Raw genomic sequence first — 15463 nt, 5'->3', positions numbered from 1 at the left:
TTCACCAAAGTGCCTTAATTTAAAAAATTAAGTGTTCGTCGACGGGCACAAGGACCGGTCCATTTCGACAGCATGGCATTGAGGAGTACACATTTTCTTCCGGGTACGTCTGTTTACAGAAAACCATGGCATGTATTACATCATCCTGTCCCGCTGCTCATTGGCTGTAAGGGGAATATGTCACTAAATGTGTGTGATGTAATTAGTTGATTCTACAAGGGGAAGAGTGGGGCGTAAACTTTCAGTCATCTGTAGCACTGATTCGCTGTCTGCGGCCTCAGTAACCCACAACCCCCACCTTATTGGCCAACATTGGTGTCAATCACAAGCTGACACGCGTGTTTAGCACTGGGGAACAAAGTTGGCGCTGTCAGAAGTTTATTATGCCTGAAATCAACAAAAGAAAGGCAAAGAAGTGACGGAGCAGATTTCATATTTGGAGTACTTTCTTGCAGCAGATTGGACATGGAGGATCTTATTTTGTGGACATAATTTCTTGACTGGATTATATTCTCTGGACCTTTACGGAACAAAAGAGACCGATTTTGTGTGAATATGTTGATGTTTGACAGAACCAGAGCGCTCAATGGTAAGTGAAGTCCAGATTCACACTTTGTGACTTTTCTGTAAATACGTCTTTCCTGTCAGCGCTGTGGTGATTGCAGATGGAAATGGTTTGCATATCCAGAAAGACAAGCGCCGCAGCTTTCATTTGATGTGTAGATTGTTTGTGTGGGTGACGCAGAAGTATATGTACATTGCTGTAAAGTTGTAAAGTAGGCACGGGCCGTCGGAACGTTAACAGGTTAATAATTATTGCGATAATATCGTTAATCGCGATTATTTTGGCCACAATAATCGTGAGTCTAAAATATAATATCGTCCCATCCCTAGTATCCACCACCCGTGGGGTCCGTAAGGGGCCGGTGCATAGAGATCTGGGTGGTAGTTGAAGGCGGAGGCCTCTAGATAGAGTCAGCCTCAACTCCACAAATTGCTTGGGCTCTGGAACCCAACTCCTTGAGAGGGTCTGGACTATCCATTTCTCTGCCGTTGCCCGCGGGTAGCTGCAGCGAGCTGGTGTGGGCTTGCTTATTGCCCCACAGCTCAGCCACCACGCGTAGGAGTGCACCCCAGTGAACGAGAGGTGCGTCCCTCCGCCTTTGGGATGGGGAGAGATCTCTCACTGTTGTCAGCCTACAGGCCGAACAGCAGTGCAGAGTACCCGGTCTTCTCGGAGTCCCTGGGAAGGGTACTAGACAGTTCACTGACTGGGGACTCCATTGTTCTCCTGGGGGACTTCAATGCCCATGTGGGTAATGACAGTGACACTTGGAGGGGGGTGATCGGGAAGAATGGCCTCCCTGATCTGAACCCGAGCTGTGTTCTGTTATTGGACTTCTGTGCTAGCCACAGTTTGTCCATAACAAACACCATGTTTGAGCACAAGGGTGGCCATCAGTGCACGTGGCACCAGGACACCCTAGGTCGGAGGTTGATGATAGACCTTTTTGTCATCATCTGACCTCTGGCTGCGTGTCTTGGACACTCGGGTGAAGAGATGGGCTGAGCTGTGAACGATCATCATCTGGTGGTGAGTTGGATCCGCTGGCGGAGGAAGAAGCTGGAGAGACCTGGCAGGGCCAAGTGTATCGTGAGAGCCTTCTGTCGGGGGGGGGGGGGGGGTCTTCAACTCTCATCTCTGGGAGAGCTTCTCCCAGATCCTGGGAGAGGCTGGGGACATGGATTCTGAGTGGGCCATGTTCTCCTCTTCTATTGTTGACGCGGCTGCTCGTAGCTGTGGCCGTAAGGTCTTTGGTGCTTATCACGGCGGCAACCCCTGACCCCAGTGGTGGACACCAGAAGTAAGGGATGCTGTCAGGCTGAAATAGTCCTATGTTGGCTTATGGGACTCCTGAGGCAGTTGATGAGTACTGGCAGGCTGAGAGTGCCGTTGCTTGTGCAGTCATGGAGGCAAAAATTCGGGATTGGGAGGAGTTTGACAAGGACAAGGAGGAATATCAGACGGCCTCAAAGAGATTATGACAAACAGTCCAAAGGAGAATATGACTGATAGTTGAACCTGGAGGAGCAGTGTGGTTTTTGTCCCAGTCACAGAACACTGGTCCAGCTCTATCATGGGATTTTTCCCAACCAGTCCAGATGTCTTTTGTAGATCTGGAGAAGCCATTCTACCATGTCCCTCGTGGTGTCCTGTGGGGGGTGTTTTGGGAGTATGGGATCCGGGGACCTTTGCTAAGGGCTGCCCGGTCTTTGTATGACCGGAGCAGGAGCTGTGTTCGCATTGCCAACAGTAAGTCAGAACTCTTCCCAGTGCATGTTGGACACCGTCAGGAATTTTTAGGCGTAGCCAGGGACTGGAGGGGTTCCGGTTTGGGAACCACAGGATCTTATCTCTGCTGTTTGCAGATGATGTTGTCCTGATGGCTTCATTGAGCCAACAGGCAGTGGGGCAGTTTGCAGCCGAGTGTGAAGTGGCTGGAATGAGAATCAACTCCTCCAAATCCGAGGCCATGGTTCTCGACCGGAAAAAGGTGGCTTGCCCTCTCCAGGTGGGTGGAGAGTCCCTGCCTCAAGTGCAGGAGTTCAAGTATCTCGGGTCTTGTTCACGAGTGATGGAAGGATGGAGGGTGAGATTGACAGGTGGATCAGTACAGCGTCTGCAGTGATGCAGTTGCTGTATCAGTCTGTTGTGGTAAAGAAGCAGCTGAGTCAAAAGGCAAAGCTCTCGATTTACTGGTCAATCTACATTCCTACCCTCACCTGTGGCCATGGGCTTTGGGTAATGACCAAAAGGACAAGATCGCAGACACAAGCGGCCGAAATAAGTTTCCTCCGTAGGGTGGCTGGGCTAGGGTGAGGAGCTTGGTAACACGGAAGGAGCTGAGAGTAGAGCCGCTGCTCCTACATGCTGAGAGGAGCAGCTGAGGTGGCTTGGGCATCTGTTCAGGTTGCCTCCAGGATGCCTCCCTAGGGAGGTGTTCTGAGGAAGACGCACCTGGAGGAGGCCCCGGGGAAGACCCAGGACACGCTGGAGGGACTATGTCTCTCGGCTGGCCTGGGAACACCTTGGTGTCCCACCAGAGGAGCTGGAGGACATGTCTGGGGTATGTGAAGTTTGGGGGTCCCTGCTTAGACTGCAGTCCCCGCAACCTGGCCCTGGATAAGTGGAAGAAAATGGTTGGATGGTTGGATCTGGATGGATTTGTTAATCTGGACATAATATTTGAATTATACTAATTATACTAAATCCGATGAAATTTGGAACACTCATTCTTTGTGACCCTGAGCAAAAAATTCTATGAGGACCACACCCTATCTCAAACGTGAAGGCCATTTTGAATCAAATTATGCAGGCCAAAATCTATACCTCATACTTTAACAAACCTATCTTAGGCTTTATTCGACAGAATCCAAACTGAGGCAGCAACATCAGGACATATCTTGGAACAAAAGTTGTTAAAAGATTTTTTATAAGTCTCAGGGTGTAGTCATAATGAGCTCCTAACGAAGCAGCAATTTTGAAAGTATAAAAATTCCTGTAACTTTTGCGAACATCATCAGATTCAGACAAACCCTATGTCATGTCTGTGTATCTTGATGAGCTGGACAAAATGATGTGTGGATTAAAATCTTTTAAAATGGCTCTCTAGTGCTCCCTGCAAAGTTACAATGGGCCATAAACATTTATCCCCTACAAGACACTGGAAATATTGAGTCACATGTCAAGCTAAGATGTCTATGTCAAGCTAAGGTCTATACAGTTACAGTTTTACAGTTCTCCCACTGTCACGTGCCATTCTCCGGTCTCAAGGGTTGTGAGGGCCCTTTATCACTGCTTTCAGTTTTAAATAAATTTTCTTTTGCTCTGAATAATGACAGTAAAATAATTACTTCAATTATTTCAGTTCACCCTTGAATCGAAATCACAAATTGAATGGGCTCGTTTAGCAACAAGATATGTTGCCAGTCCAAGGTTTGTAATTCTGTGTAAAATTTGCTAATCCAGTCATTAAGACCTCTGCAAACATGGGTTTAAATGCAAAGGATTCTTTAATTAGCAAGTGAGATTAGATTTGCTATTTTTATGTTTAGTTCACAGAGCACATAACATTTGTTAAAACATTTACTGATCCAATGATAACATTTTGAGTATTTAGAGTATTTTATATTATTTTCACAAATGTTAATGCGTGTGTGAAAATACATGTTGGTGTGCCCCCAGTGCACACTAGATTTAGTTCTGTTTACTTCATTCACCCACTATATGCAGTAGTTTTTTCTTTCACCTGTGGCTAAATACACTAAGAGTACTATAGGTGTTTTTTAACAACATATACACAAACCCAGGCTTACTAGACAGAGGCAGGAATGTTGTGTCATTGATAATAAGATGATCCAAATTGCCTCACCAGACAAACACATCTAGAAGCTCTGCAGTGCCAATTCATACAAATAGTAGTCCTATCACTTTGGACTGGTTACTTTTACCATGGACTGCGTATGTTTGCCCAAGGTCAGCCACATTCACACCACATTCACTCTACAGTGCAAGTTGAGATGCTCTAAGACCACCTGTTTCAAGTGCTCTGTAATCGGGCTTTTATTGCAAATCAGAATGTGACTCTTGGGTTCACACTGGCCCAAGCGCACTGCTCTCACTTTTACATCGACCTTACTAGTGGCAGTGTGAAAACAACTTTATAGTATGACATTCAAACTGTTTAAACATGGTGACTGAGTATCTAGCACTCACACCTCACAGCAAGAAGGGTCCAGGTTCAACTCTCTGATTTTTCTGTGTGAAATTTGCATGTTTCTCCCTGCACCTATGTAAGTTTCCTCCATTTTCTCCCATCAACCCAAAACATGCACCGTTTGTCAAATGATTGGTGATTATTAATCTTAACCAGACTATATTTACTAACATTACATAACATTACATAACTTTTTTTTTTTTTCATAGGGAACAACAGTGGTCCTCTGGATTCTCAACACATGACCCTCTCTTCTGAAAACCAAACTGTAATGGACACCTTAGACTCAAAGCACCGTCCAGAGTGTCCCCAAACTACAATCGTGAAGCTAGAGCCGAAAGAGGAGCCGTTGGATACTGAACCAGGGGACAACCTTACAAACATGAACCAGGAAGTAGCTTGGACTTCTGGGATTTCTATGGACCAGGACACATTCAAAACTGAAGACATGGATTTTGACGATGCACAAATCAGTATAGAAATGCTGCCTAATAATCATTGCTTGCCTTTGATGAATTCAGAAACTGCACAGGAAGGAAACATGAAACAAAATGGTAATTCTGTAGACTTTAAAAATCAAAATCTCAACTGCACCGTGAGCAAACAAGGCATGAGCTCGTACATTTGTTCGGTCTGTGGCGAAAACTATGATGATTTTATTTTATTTCAAAAACACCAGTGTCTAGAACAGTTGGACAGTGGTGAGATATAGGCCTAAGCAGAGATCACTTTACTAAACTGCCACGTTATGTTTATAGGTAGTTTTGTAATAAAAATTAAAGCCAGACGTGGCGATAAAGGCCCTCGCCACCCCTTGCGACCCCGGGGTTCCTGCTAATGCGAAGATCCTGCCTTTTCTTGTTTACATCGCCCCTATCCCCAAAATCAGCATCTGTATATTACTACTCAATTCATTCCAATGAACCTATTTCAAACATAGTCACACCTGTACGGTTGGAAATAGTATTGTTCATTTTTGTTCAGTGTGATGTGTGGAATATGTGTAGGAAATTTCAATGGCCTATGACAAACCTTTTTTTGTCGCAGTTAACCAAAATCCATGTATTTCTATGAGACATGTTGGACATTGCCATGGCAGCACTTTTGAAAATGGAGGTAAGTCCTCATTGTCACAAACATTTGAAATTCAGCATCAACATCTGGCTTGCCTTCCTGAACAAAAAAGCCAAACACATTTTTTTTTCTTATTCAGAAGTTCAAGGGGGGGCTTTGGATGTCTAATGCCTCAGAATTGTAAAATGTATATTATTGCGTTCAGAACATCATTTTGCACAAATTGTACGTATATTGATACTGGGCAATAGGACATTGCATGTCTGCACACATTGCACACAATTTAATACTTCAATTAATGCTTTTTTGCTTGCAGGTTGGCCACACCCACATTTTATGACTTTCAAAAGAAATTCAAAAGACTAGTCTGTAATTGCACATGGGTCTAGTTCATTTTGACAAACTTTCAAGCTTTTTCAATGAAAATCTACAATGTAAAAAATTCAAATGTGAGAGGTAAAATTTGCCAAAAAATGGGTTTTGCCCACAGTTGCGGACTTCCTGTTGGGTTTAGGATGGGGTCATAATAGTTTTTTACTTGTTATGTCATGAACTATTTTTATGCTAAGTTTCATCTTTCTATGTTTAAAAAGGTTTATTTTCAATTTTTAAGGGGGAGCCATGATCACATTTTTATAATAAAATAGTTGGATTAGCATAGAGCATCTATTTATTCTACAACAAAGTCCAGTAGTCTGAACCCCATGTATTTTAATGACACATTTCTTATGTTACCACAATAACTGGGCTGCAGATAGGGGTATGTCCTCATTGGCTGTTTGATCAGTATGTTAAGGAAGATGTGTGAGCCAAATTTCAACTGGCCAATTGAAGAGGGCCGAAGAGAGCCATTTTGTTTGTTTGTTTGTTGTTATTGCGTTGTAATTTGCATATCATTGTGTTCAGCTCGCAAATCTACATAAACGCTCTATTGGCTTATTCCAGACAAAAAATGTGTGAAAGAGAAATATTTTTTTGAAATTTTCAAAAAATTGACATTTTGTTGAAAATTCACCATAACCACACCCAAAGTGATATTTAAAATGTAATTGATAATCTTTAATTGCACATGGGTTGAGTGTGTTTTGATCAAATTTGAAGTGTTTGTGATGAAAACTTCGAGGAGACGTCCTAAATACGACAGTATGCGCTTTTGTCATTCCTGAATTTGATTCAATATAGCGGACTTCCTATACAGTTTAGGGTGGGGCCCTAATATTATTTTCTGACATGTTCTATTTTTGTTGATGAGTGTCAGATTTTTATGGGTTTCTTTTGTTTTTTGTTTTTTTTCGGATCGTGCTCCCACTGGCCCCATAGAAATCAAAGTTTGAGGTGGCGTTTTTCATCTTTTTTTTCTTTTTTTTTTCATTCAAAATTAGAACTCATTGAGTTCTAATTTTCGATAACAGTTACTGGCAAGAATCTTACTACTCCTGACACGGTTTTAATTAGTTCCTTTCTTGCTTTAGATTTCTATGTTGAATTTTTTATTTTATTTTGTCTGTTATCATCCATGTAGAGGAGGTGACTGATGGTGGCCCCATTCCTGAGTTGGTATCCATAGTCAGTGTTGCTGATGATTTGGCTGAGGGGATTCAGACCTATGCAAAACAGCAGTAGGGACAGTGCGTCTCCTTGGTATATCCCACATTTGATGGTCACTTGTGCAATTGGCTTCAAGGGTGGTTTTCCACAACCTCATAAAGTTTGCAATGAAGGGTCTTAGAGTACTATTGATGTTGTACAGCTCCAGACATTCAGTGATCCATGTGTGTGGCATTGAGTCGTAGGCTTTCTTGTAATCAATCCAGGCAGTACACAGGTTGGTCTTACGGGTTATGCAGTCTCGGGCGACTGTTTGGTCTACCAGGAGCTGGTGTTTGGCTCCCCTGGTATCTTTGCCGATGCCCTTCTGCGCTGTGCCCATGTGCCCACTTGTCTTAGCCGCAATGATGCCTGACATGAACTTCCATGTTGTGGAGAGACAGGTTATTGGCCGATAGTTGGATGGGGCTGTACCCTTCTGGATCAGGATTGTACTCCCTTTGGTTAGCCATTTAGGGTGAGTCCCATCCATTAGCAGGCACACATGGATCATGTCAGGGCCTGGTGCATTCTTTTTCATGCCTGAGACTCTTTCCTGGATGTCTGCCACTGTGATATGGCTTATACCTTTCCAGTATTGAGATGAAAAGACGGTTTATTCGTCTGGCGTCATTATCTCGTGTGTACCTCTTTAGGCGGCTGGCCAAGGCTTGGAGCCTTTGTTTGGCAGTTTCCAGTGCTTCAGGTATGGGCATCTGACTGTTTTTTATCGCACCTCTCTGGGCCTCTGCACTGCCTTGATTTAACCTAATCGTTGTTTCCATGGTGGATATTTTTTCTCATGGCTCCCATGGTTGCTCTTATAGCCAAGCATCTCTAGGATCACTTCTAGGAGATGGTCCTTCACTTAGTCTCTGCAGGTGGTGTCAGAGTTGCCTTGTGTTAATTCGTACCCAGTCTCTTAATGTTAACCCCCTCTGACCTGGCATCGTCACATATATATAATTTTTAGTACCAAGAATAAAGAGCATACACAAACAATGTTTAGTTTTCACAATATTAATTTTGTTTACATGACGTTTGCCAATGCTGACAGATCTGGTCCTTGCCTTTGACTCAGCAGCAGTCAAAGGCAAGGACCTTGACGACATGTTCCCTGTCCCACTGGGAGGAGGCCCTGGGGAACACCCAGGACATGCTGGACGGATTGAGTCTAAATGAGCTCAGATTTCACATGTCACATCTAGATACAGGGTAACACGCCAGCAAAAAACACCTTAATTTCCTGTTTTTCGATGACTTCCCACGGGCATTTGCCTAGAGAGCTCAAATTCAAATCACAGCTACGTGATCCTAGTCTCAATGTAAGGGACTATGAAGTCTGATAATACTGGTGACTATAGTGTTATTTTTTATGAGATTCCTACTAAATTTGGGGAATAAATTTGATGAATGACAAGAAGCTAAAAAATATATTGCAGACATGGGTCACTGATGCGTTATACTGGCCTGAATATAATGGACAGAAAGTAGCCCGGGTAGTGGCCAAGCGAGGAGAATGCGATGTGGGGGTAGTCGCGAGTCCCTGGCAACTGTATGAGGACGGGCAGGCACACCAGAACGAGGGCCATCTTCACCGCTTGTGGCTTTAATGTAACTTGCTATTTAATTGCAGGTGTTTTTATGTCACTTAAAAACCTTGAAATATATGAATTCTTACTGTGAGTTGGCGCGTCTCACCACAGATCTGACCTTTAACTTTGCCTGGTGGTCTGCTTGTCTGCACTGAGGTAAATGCTTAATGTCATATTGTAGAACATTCAGGCAAAGCTATACCACAGAGACAAGAAGGTAGTGTTCTGTCTCCATCTGAAAAGTTACATCGTGTATCTTTAATGAAGTACATTAAAATAGGGCCAGATTATATTGTGTAGCTAAAGAGAATGTACTTCTACCTCCCCCAACACTTCCCTCAGACCCAGAGCTCAAGACCATTGTAGAAATAGTTGATTATTTTTAGGATTTGAAGGTTTTGTACCATACATGTTTCATACGTTAATATATGAAGTGTTAACAATAGACTGTGAATGTGCCATAATATGAATGTGACATAAAATCGGACTGAACTGTGCTGTTTATCTAGTTTTTGTATTTTAAGTGCTTTGGTATCCCAGATTCCCAAATTTTTTATTTGATTTGAAAATTTGCAAATTATGCATTTTTATTTACAAAATTAATTTGATTAAATATATTTATTTTAGTTTTATATTTGGATTTTAGGATTTTATTTTATGAACGTTTATACTATTTTGTCTATGCTGTAACAATTCAGATTTAAATGTAGTTTAAAGACAATTATCCAACTCAAAATTTGTTGACAAAATAATTAAACATAAGAATAAACAAAAAAAAAATTTGTTAAAAGGTTTTGTGTGATGTGATTAAATGCGTCAGTGTTGTCATATTAAAATTTCACACTATATTTTGATACTATAAGGAACAGACTCGATACCAATTCCAATACCACAATGATGATGATGATGATAATAATAATAATAATAATAATAATAATAATAACACATTCAATTTCTGTAGACAATAGAATCTGTTTTATTACATTAAATGGTAGTACTTTCTATTCCCATGTGTTTTATATGTGTGTAATCCCTCAGTGTCCAGTGGGTTCATAGTGAGCCATTGGTGTGTACTAGTCTATGTGTCTTATATTTGTGAAAGATACAGCTCAGGATCATTATAAACATATTCAGGAAATATTATTATATTATAAATATTATTAAAATATATTCAGGAATATTCATTTTTGACCTGTGAATGTGACTTTTTTAGTAAATGAATATCTAATTTTGATACTTAGTATCAATTAATATCTGATTTTCAATACTTTCAATAACCCAAAAAACATACATCATCTTTCATGCATACACCAAGATGTGAAGGTGACTACAATTAGTATTATTTCTACAGTATTTACAATATTATTAGTTGAATTTAAGTACTTATGTTATGTTCGTTGTACTACATTTCTAGACTTATCCCTGTAGAAAAATGCGTCTTCTGCATTTGACCCATGCTACAATGTGACTGGGTTAAACCTCAGGAGCAGCACCATGGGCCCACATCTTGATGTGCAGTGTACCATCTGAAGGGTTCTATGGGACACCCCATGAAAGAAACCCACATAGGAATAAAATGCAAAATTAATTAATTAATGCGCATTACACATTACAATTATGAAATGTGAATGGAAGTAACAGGAGTTAATGTAAATGTGTTGCTTTTCACTGTAAAGTGGGTGCCAAGTGGATGTCTTGATTTTATTAGAATCTGATTATTACAGGATATAATATGATTTGTATTGTTAAGAAATGTGAATTTAAAAGCATAGGTATTATTTTAGCCCATTTTATTTTTTGCCTACACTATTTTTGTTATTTAAATAAGTCTCATCATGATGATGATGATTATTATTATTTAGTCCCTTACAGTTTTAGTATTGCGAATAATTATTTGTACGTTTTTATGTATTTAATTATAATAACGATTTATTTTGTGCAGTTTTCTACATTTCACCTGCCCATTTACTTCACGCGTTACGGTAAACCTCACGCGGAAGAAAACCGAGCTCGAGCTGCTACAAAACATCTGAATCCTCGTTTCTGACGCTGTTTCACCTCTTACACAGCGCAAACACGTTGATTTGAGCTTGTTCCCATTGTACGAACTTTAATGCGCAAACATGGCGACGTGCGTGCCGTTCCAGAGCCAGTTATCGTCCATTCTTGAGGTTCTGGTGCGCTCGGCCGTGGCACAGATCTCCAAACTGGTGGATGAAAAATGCGCTTTTCTGCACCTGGAAATCTCCCGAAAGCAAAGCGAAAACGAGTTGCTCAAACGGAGACTGCAGACGGTGGAGAGCAAGAACGCGCTGCTGCAACAAGGATACGGTAAACTGATATTGATGTTATTTTAGCTGTTAACCCCGTTATTAACCCAGTTATTTCACAGCTGTAGGTGGTCAGCTGAAGATGAATGTGTTGTTTACAGAGTGATGGACGTTCATATTCAGACCAGTGTGGCCCTCCTTTGTTGAATTTGGGGTCAGTTTGAAGCATATTACGTTGTTTAATGTTTACATGAGGGCACTAGGGTTAAGCGCAGCTGCCTTGTGCTTATATGTTTATATAAAATTACCGGTAGATATTAGCTTACTCAGATGGATTTCCTAAAGGTAGGAGCAATAAGTGATGTTTTACTCCTAAATATTATTGTTGTGGGAGCATCTGCTCTGAGTATTTATACCAGAATGACAAAGCTACATACATTTCCAAGCAGAGCGACGTTTGTTTCACACCAATGAGATAATGAACTTACACTTAGACAGGCAGAACAACATAGTTTCCTGTGGGATGGGGACTGAGCCTTCACACATGTTAATGTCTTCTGTGGGTCTGACTGACACAGATCAAATACATTTACACAAAAACATATAAGAATATTTTGTTCACAACATGAATACACATAAATTTCCTTTCCACTTTACAAATAAATTCATTCAAATCAGCATTGCCTCTACCTCCATACAGTGTCTGCAGAAATCTGTAAATGTCTCATGATTTAAATGTATAGTTTCATCATAGCCTAATAAGGATGCATTATAATTATCACGTTTGTATTACATTGGAATTGTTTGCAGACAAATACCTGGAGCGTGGCATCTCTATGGACAACAGCAGTGCAACTGTGCAAGGAGATATCAAGGTATTTGAACTGATTAAATGCATTTCATACTTGAGCCTCCCACAGTTTTAGCACTTTGTCTGATTTAATATGTGCTGATGTTGGTCATAATGTTGTTTGTCGTCTAGTTTTGGAGACATTCTGACCCCAAATCATAAGTTATCCAGCCAAAATTCAATATGTTTTTTGGGTCAGAGGCAGTGCCCTGGTTTTTGCTCATATCTGCCAGTATCGAGTAAGAGTGAACTAGGCCTCTAGATTTGTGTTGGCCTTATAAGGAAGAAATTCAATTGCAATTTCAAAACCCAATTATAAAAGTAATATTGATGATTGTTTTATGTGTTATATGTTTATAAAATGTCTTATGATACATTTTTGTGTGTCCAGTTTCCAGACCTTCTTGAGAACAGTTCTGCTCCGTTCACAGTGAAAGAGGAGAGTCCAGATGACCTGTGGATCAGTCCGTCTGCTCTCAGCACAGGTGACTTTTGCTTTATTTTATTTCATTTTCATTTTATATATTTCATTTTATTTTATGCTAATTTTCATTTGTAGATTAATTTTTATTGTAGCGTGAAACTTGTTTATTGTTTGATTGGTCACAAGTCGTCAAAATGGAGCTTAGAACAGCTAGCTAATTATATGATAAATCTATAAGTGTAATTTGTCATTTTCTAGGTTCTTCTGCACAATTTATGACAACTTCCGAAGGGCAGCGATTTGAAAAGAATTGCCAAATAACCCAAACTGAAGTATCCACGGCGCAGAAAAACATGGACATAAGCCACACGTACAACCCATCTCACCACAACATGGGCCAAAACTTCACTGTAAAAACCGAAAAAGAGGAGAACCAAGCAGGGTTCAGCCAGGATAGCTGTCAACATAGCACTAGAAAGCTACCTCAACCAAACAATATGAACAACAGTGACTTTTCTATGGAAGAACGCAGCAGCCAACTTTGGTCTTCAATAATGGACGGAAACGAAATAGATTCTAGTTTTCCAGATTTTTCTAGCGTTGTCGACGAATATTCAAACACATTTTCAGAGCAATCGGAAGTGGTGGCTAAAGCTAGTACTGCCGATCAAGTCCAAACGCAATGTAACGGTGTTTTTAATAGTGAATTTTCCAAGGATTCTTCACAAATGGCTAATTTTCAAACCGGAATTCCAAACAACTTGCACAATACGCATTTGCAAGAAAGAGAAAATAATGATAGGCCGACTGTAAACCAGGGAATTAGTATTTTTGATAGTTCGAACTATAGTTCCCAGCAAAACTTTCAAAATAAGACAATTACAACAATGCGGGGTTACACTTGCATGCAGTGTGGGAAGACTTTCGGACGTTTACACCAGTTTAAGCTGCACCAGCAGAGCCATAGGAGGAAGAGGGCGTTTTGGTGCACTGTTTGTGGTAAAAGTTTTATGTGTTCATCCCATTTGAGGATTCACCATCGCACTCACACAGGAGAGAAACCTTTCGGGTGTTCAGTCTGTGGAAAAAGGTTCACACAGCAAAGCAGTCTCAGGGTGCACCAGAGGACTCATAGCGGAGAGAGACCTTACAGCTGTTCAGACTGTGGCAAAACCTTTATACTAATGCACCATCTCAAGAGGCATAAGGTTATTCATACGTACAATGGGTAGAAAATATGTGGTTAAGCTGGGCTTGAACTGGTTACCTTTCAGTTAGTAGGTGAGCAAGTGTAACTAAAGGTGATGCTGACACCATAACAAGTGAGGTAAACTTAAAGATGCACTGTGTATATTTTCTGTTGGGAGGCCTGCTAACTACTTTCCTCCATGGAGATGTTATTGCTTTGCCTGAAATATTCCACAGTATGGCAATTAAAATGATCTTTATTTTATTCAGTCTATCTTTCATTTACTACTGCTGTTATTGAAACATTCACATTCATACCATTGGCAGAATTGCCTATACACAGATATGATTTGTAATTTGGCCTAGTCATCTGTTTTTGTCCAAAAGTTTAAATTGCCCATATCACACTATTTTCTGATCTGTATTATAATGTTGTTTCCTCATCACAACCAGACCTGGAGTTGTGTTTGTTTAGCCTTCTTCTCACAAACAGAAAACACTGTTCCTCCTTATGATGTCATGTGGTATAACAGGAAGTGCTCCACTGTGTTTTTAAACTCCATACACCTTCACTACAATCATTTGGATAATTTTAGCCCTGGAATTGCCAATCTCTATTGAACTAAAGGTAAAAGGAGCTGTTAACTTGAAAACTACCACTACATGACATTACAAGGTGGAACAGAGCATTTTGATCGTTGAAGATGTAGACAGACTAATAGTGTTACACGTGTAACTGAAACAAAACACAACTCCAGGTATGAGGTGACAACATTCCAGCATGGTTAAAAGCTCACACAAATCAATTTTGTGTAATATATGACCTTTAATGTTTAGAAAGGCCTTCTCATCCTGACCACTCTGACCATAACTGCTCTGTCTTTTAATCTATATTTCCATCCATCCATCCATTTTCTTCCGCTTATCCGGAGCCGGGTCGCGGGGGCAGCAGTCTAAGCAGGGACTCCCAGACTTCCCTCACCCCGGACACGTCCTCCAGCTCCTCCGGTGGGACCCCAAGGCGTTCCCAGGCCAGCCGAGAGACATAGTCCCTCCAGCATGTCCTGGGTCTTCCCCGGGGCCTCCTCCCGGTGGAACATGCCCAGAACACTTCCCTAGGGAGGCGTCCAGGAGGCATCCTGAGCAGATGCCCGAGCCACCTCAACTGGTTCCTCTCAACGTGTAAGAGCAGCGGCTCTACTCCGAGCTCCTCCCGTGTGACCGAGCTCCTCACCCTATCCCTAAGGGTGCACCCGGCCACTCTGCGGAGGAAGCCCATTTCAGCCGCTTGTATCTGCGATCTTGTCCTTTCGGTCATTACCCAGAGCTCATGACCATAGGTGAGGGTAGGAACGTAGATTGACCGGTAAATCGAGAGCTTCGCCTTCCGGCTCAGCTCCTTCTTTACCACAACGGACCGATACAGCGACCGCATCACTGCAGACGCTGCACCGATCCGCCTGTCAATCTCCCGCTCCATCCTTCCCTCACTCGTGAACAAGACCCCGAGATACTTGAACTCCTCCACTTGGGGCAGAGACTCACCACCCACCCGGAGAGAGCAAACCACCTTTTTCCGGTCGAGAACCATGGCCTCGGATTTGGAGGAGCTGATTCTCATCCCAGCCACTTCACACTCGGCTGCAAACCGCCCCAGTGCCTGCTGCAGGTCCTGGCTCGAAGAAACCATCAGGACA

General features: G+C 41.7%; 2 protein-coding genes across 2 annotated transcripts in view; both read left to right on the top strand.

Moving 5' to 3' along the window:
• LOC117384824 (zinc finger protein 83-like) overlaps positions 1-9565 on the top strand; it is a 30843-nt gene extending 21278 nt beyond the window's left edge. The window contains exon 4 of the mRNA XM_055228513.1: positions 4988-9565. Coding sequence (XP_055084488.1) covers positions 4988-5490 — 503 coding nt within the window. The 3' untranslated portion in view covers positions 5491-9565. The remainder of the gene's footprint in view (positions 1-4987) is intronic.
• Positions 9566-11045: 1480 nt separating this feature from the next.
• Positions 11046-13976, top strand: LOC117384821 (zinc finger protein 8-like). Its single transcript, XM_055228516.1, has 4 exons — positions 11046-11365; positions 12115-12179; positions 12546-12639; positions 12837-13976. Exons 1-4 carry the CDS (start codon positions 11158-11160, stop codon positions 13808-13810), a joined length of 1341 nt encoding a protein of 446 aa, XP_055084491.1. The 5' UTR covers positions 11046-11157; the 3' UTR covers positions 13811-13976.
• Positions 13977-15463: the final 1487 nt, after the last annotated feature.

The sequence above is a fragment of the Periophthalmus magnuspinnatus genome, chromosome 17 (assembly GCF_009829125.3).
Source record: "Periophthalmus magnuspinnatus isolate fPerMag1 chromosome 17, fPerMag1.2.pri, whole genome shotgun sequence".
NCBI lineage: Eukaryota > Metazoa > Chordata > Actinopteri > Gobiiformes > Gobiidae > Periophthalmus > Periophthalmus magnuspinnatus.
Note: the sequence above shows the minus strand (reverse complement) of the source record. Positions and strands in the feature narration are given on the sequence as shown.

Bases quoted from the DNA above. Each gene is read 5' to 3' on its own strand.
- LOC117384821 (XM_055228516.1), top strand. From the start codon at position 11,158: ATGGCGACGTGCGTGCCGTTCCAGAGCCAGTTATCGTCCATTCTTGAG. The intron at 11,366-12,114 runs GTAAACTGATAT...AATTGTTTGCAG, and splicing joins GCTGCTGCAACAAGGATACG to ACAAATACCTGGAGCGTGGC. The intron at 12,640-12,836 runs GTGACTTTTGCT...GTCATTTTCTAG, and splicing joins TCCGTCTGCTCTCAGCACAG to GTTCTTCTGCACAATTTATG.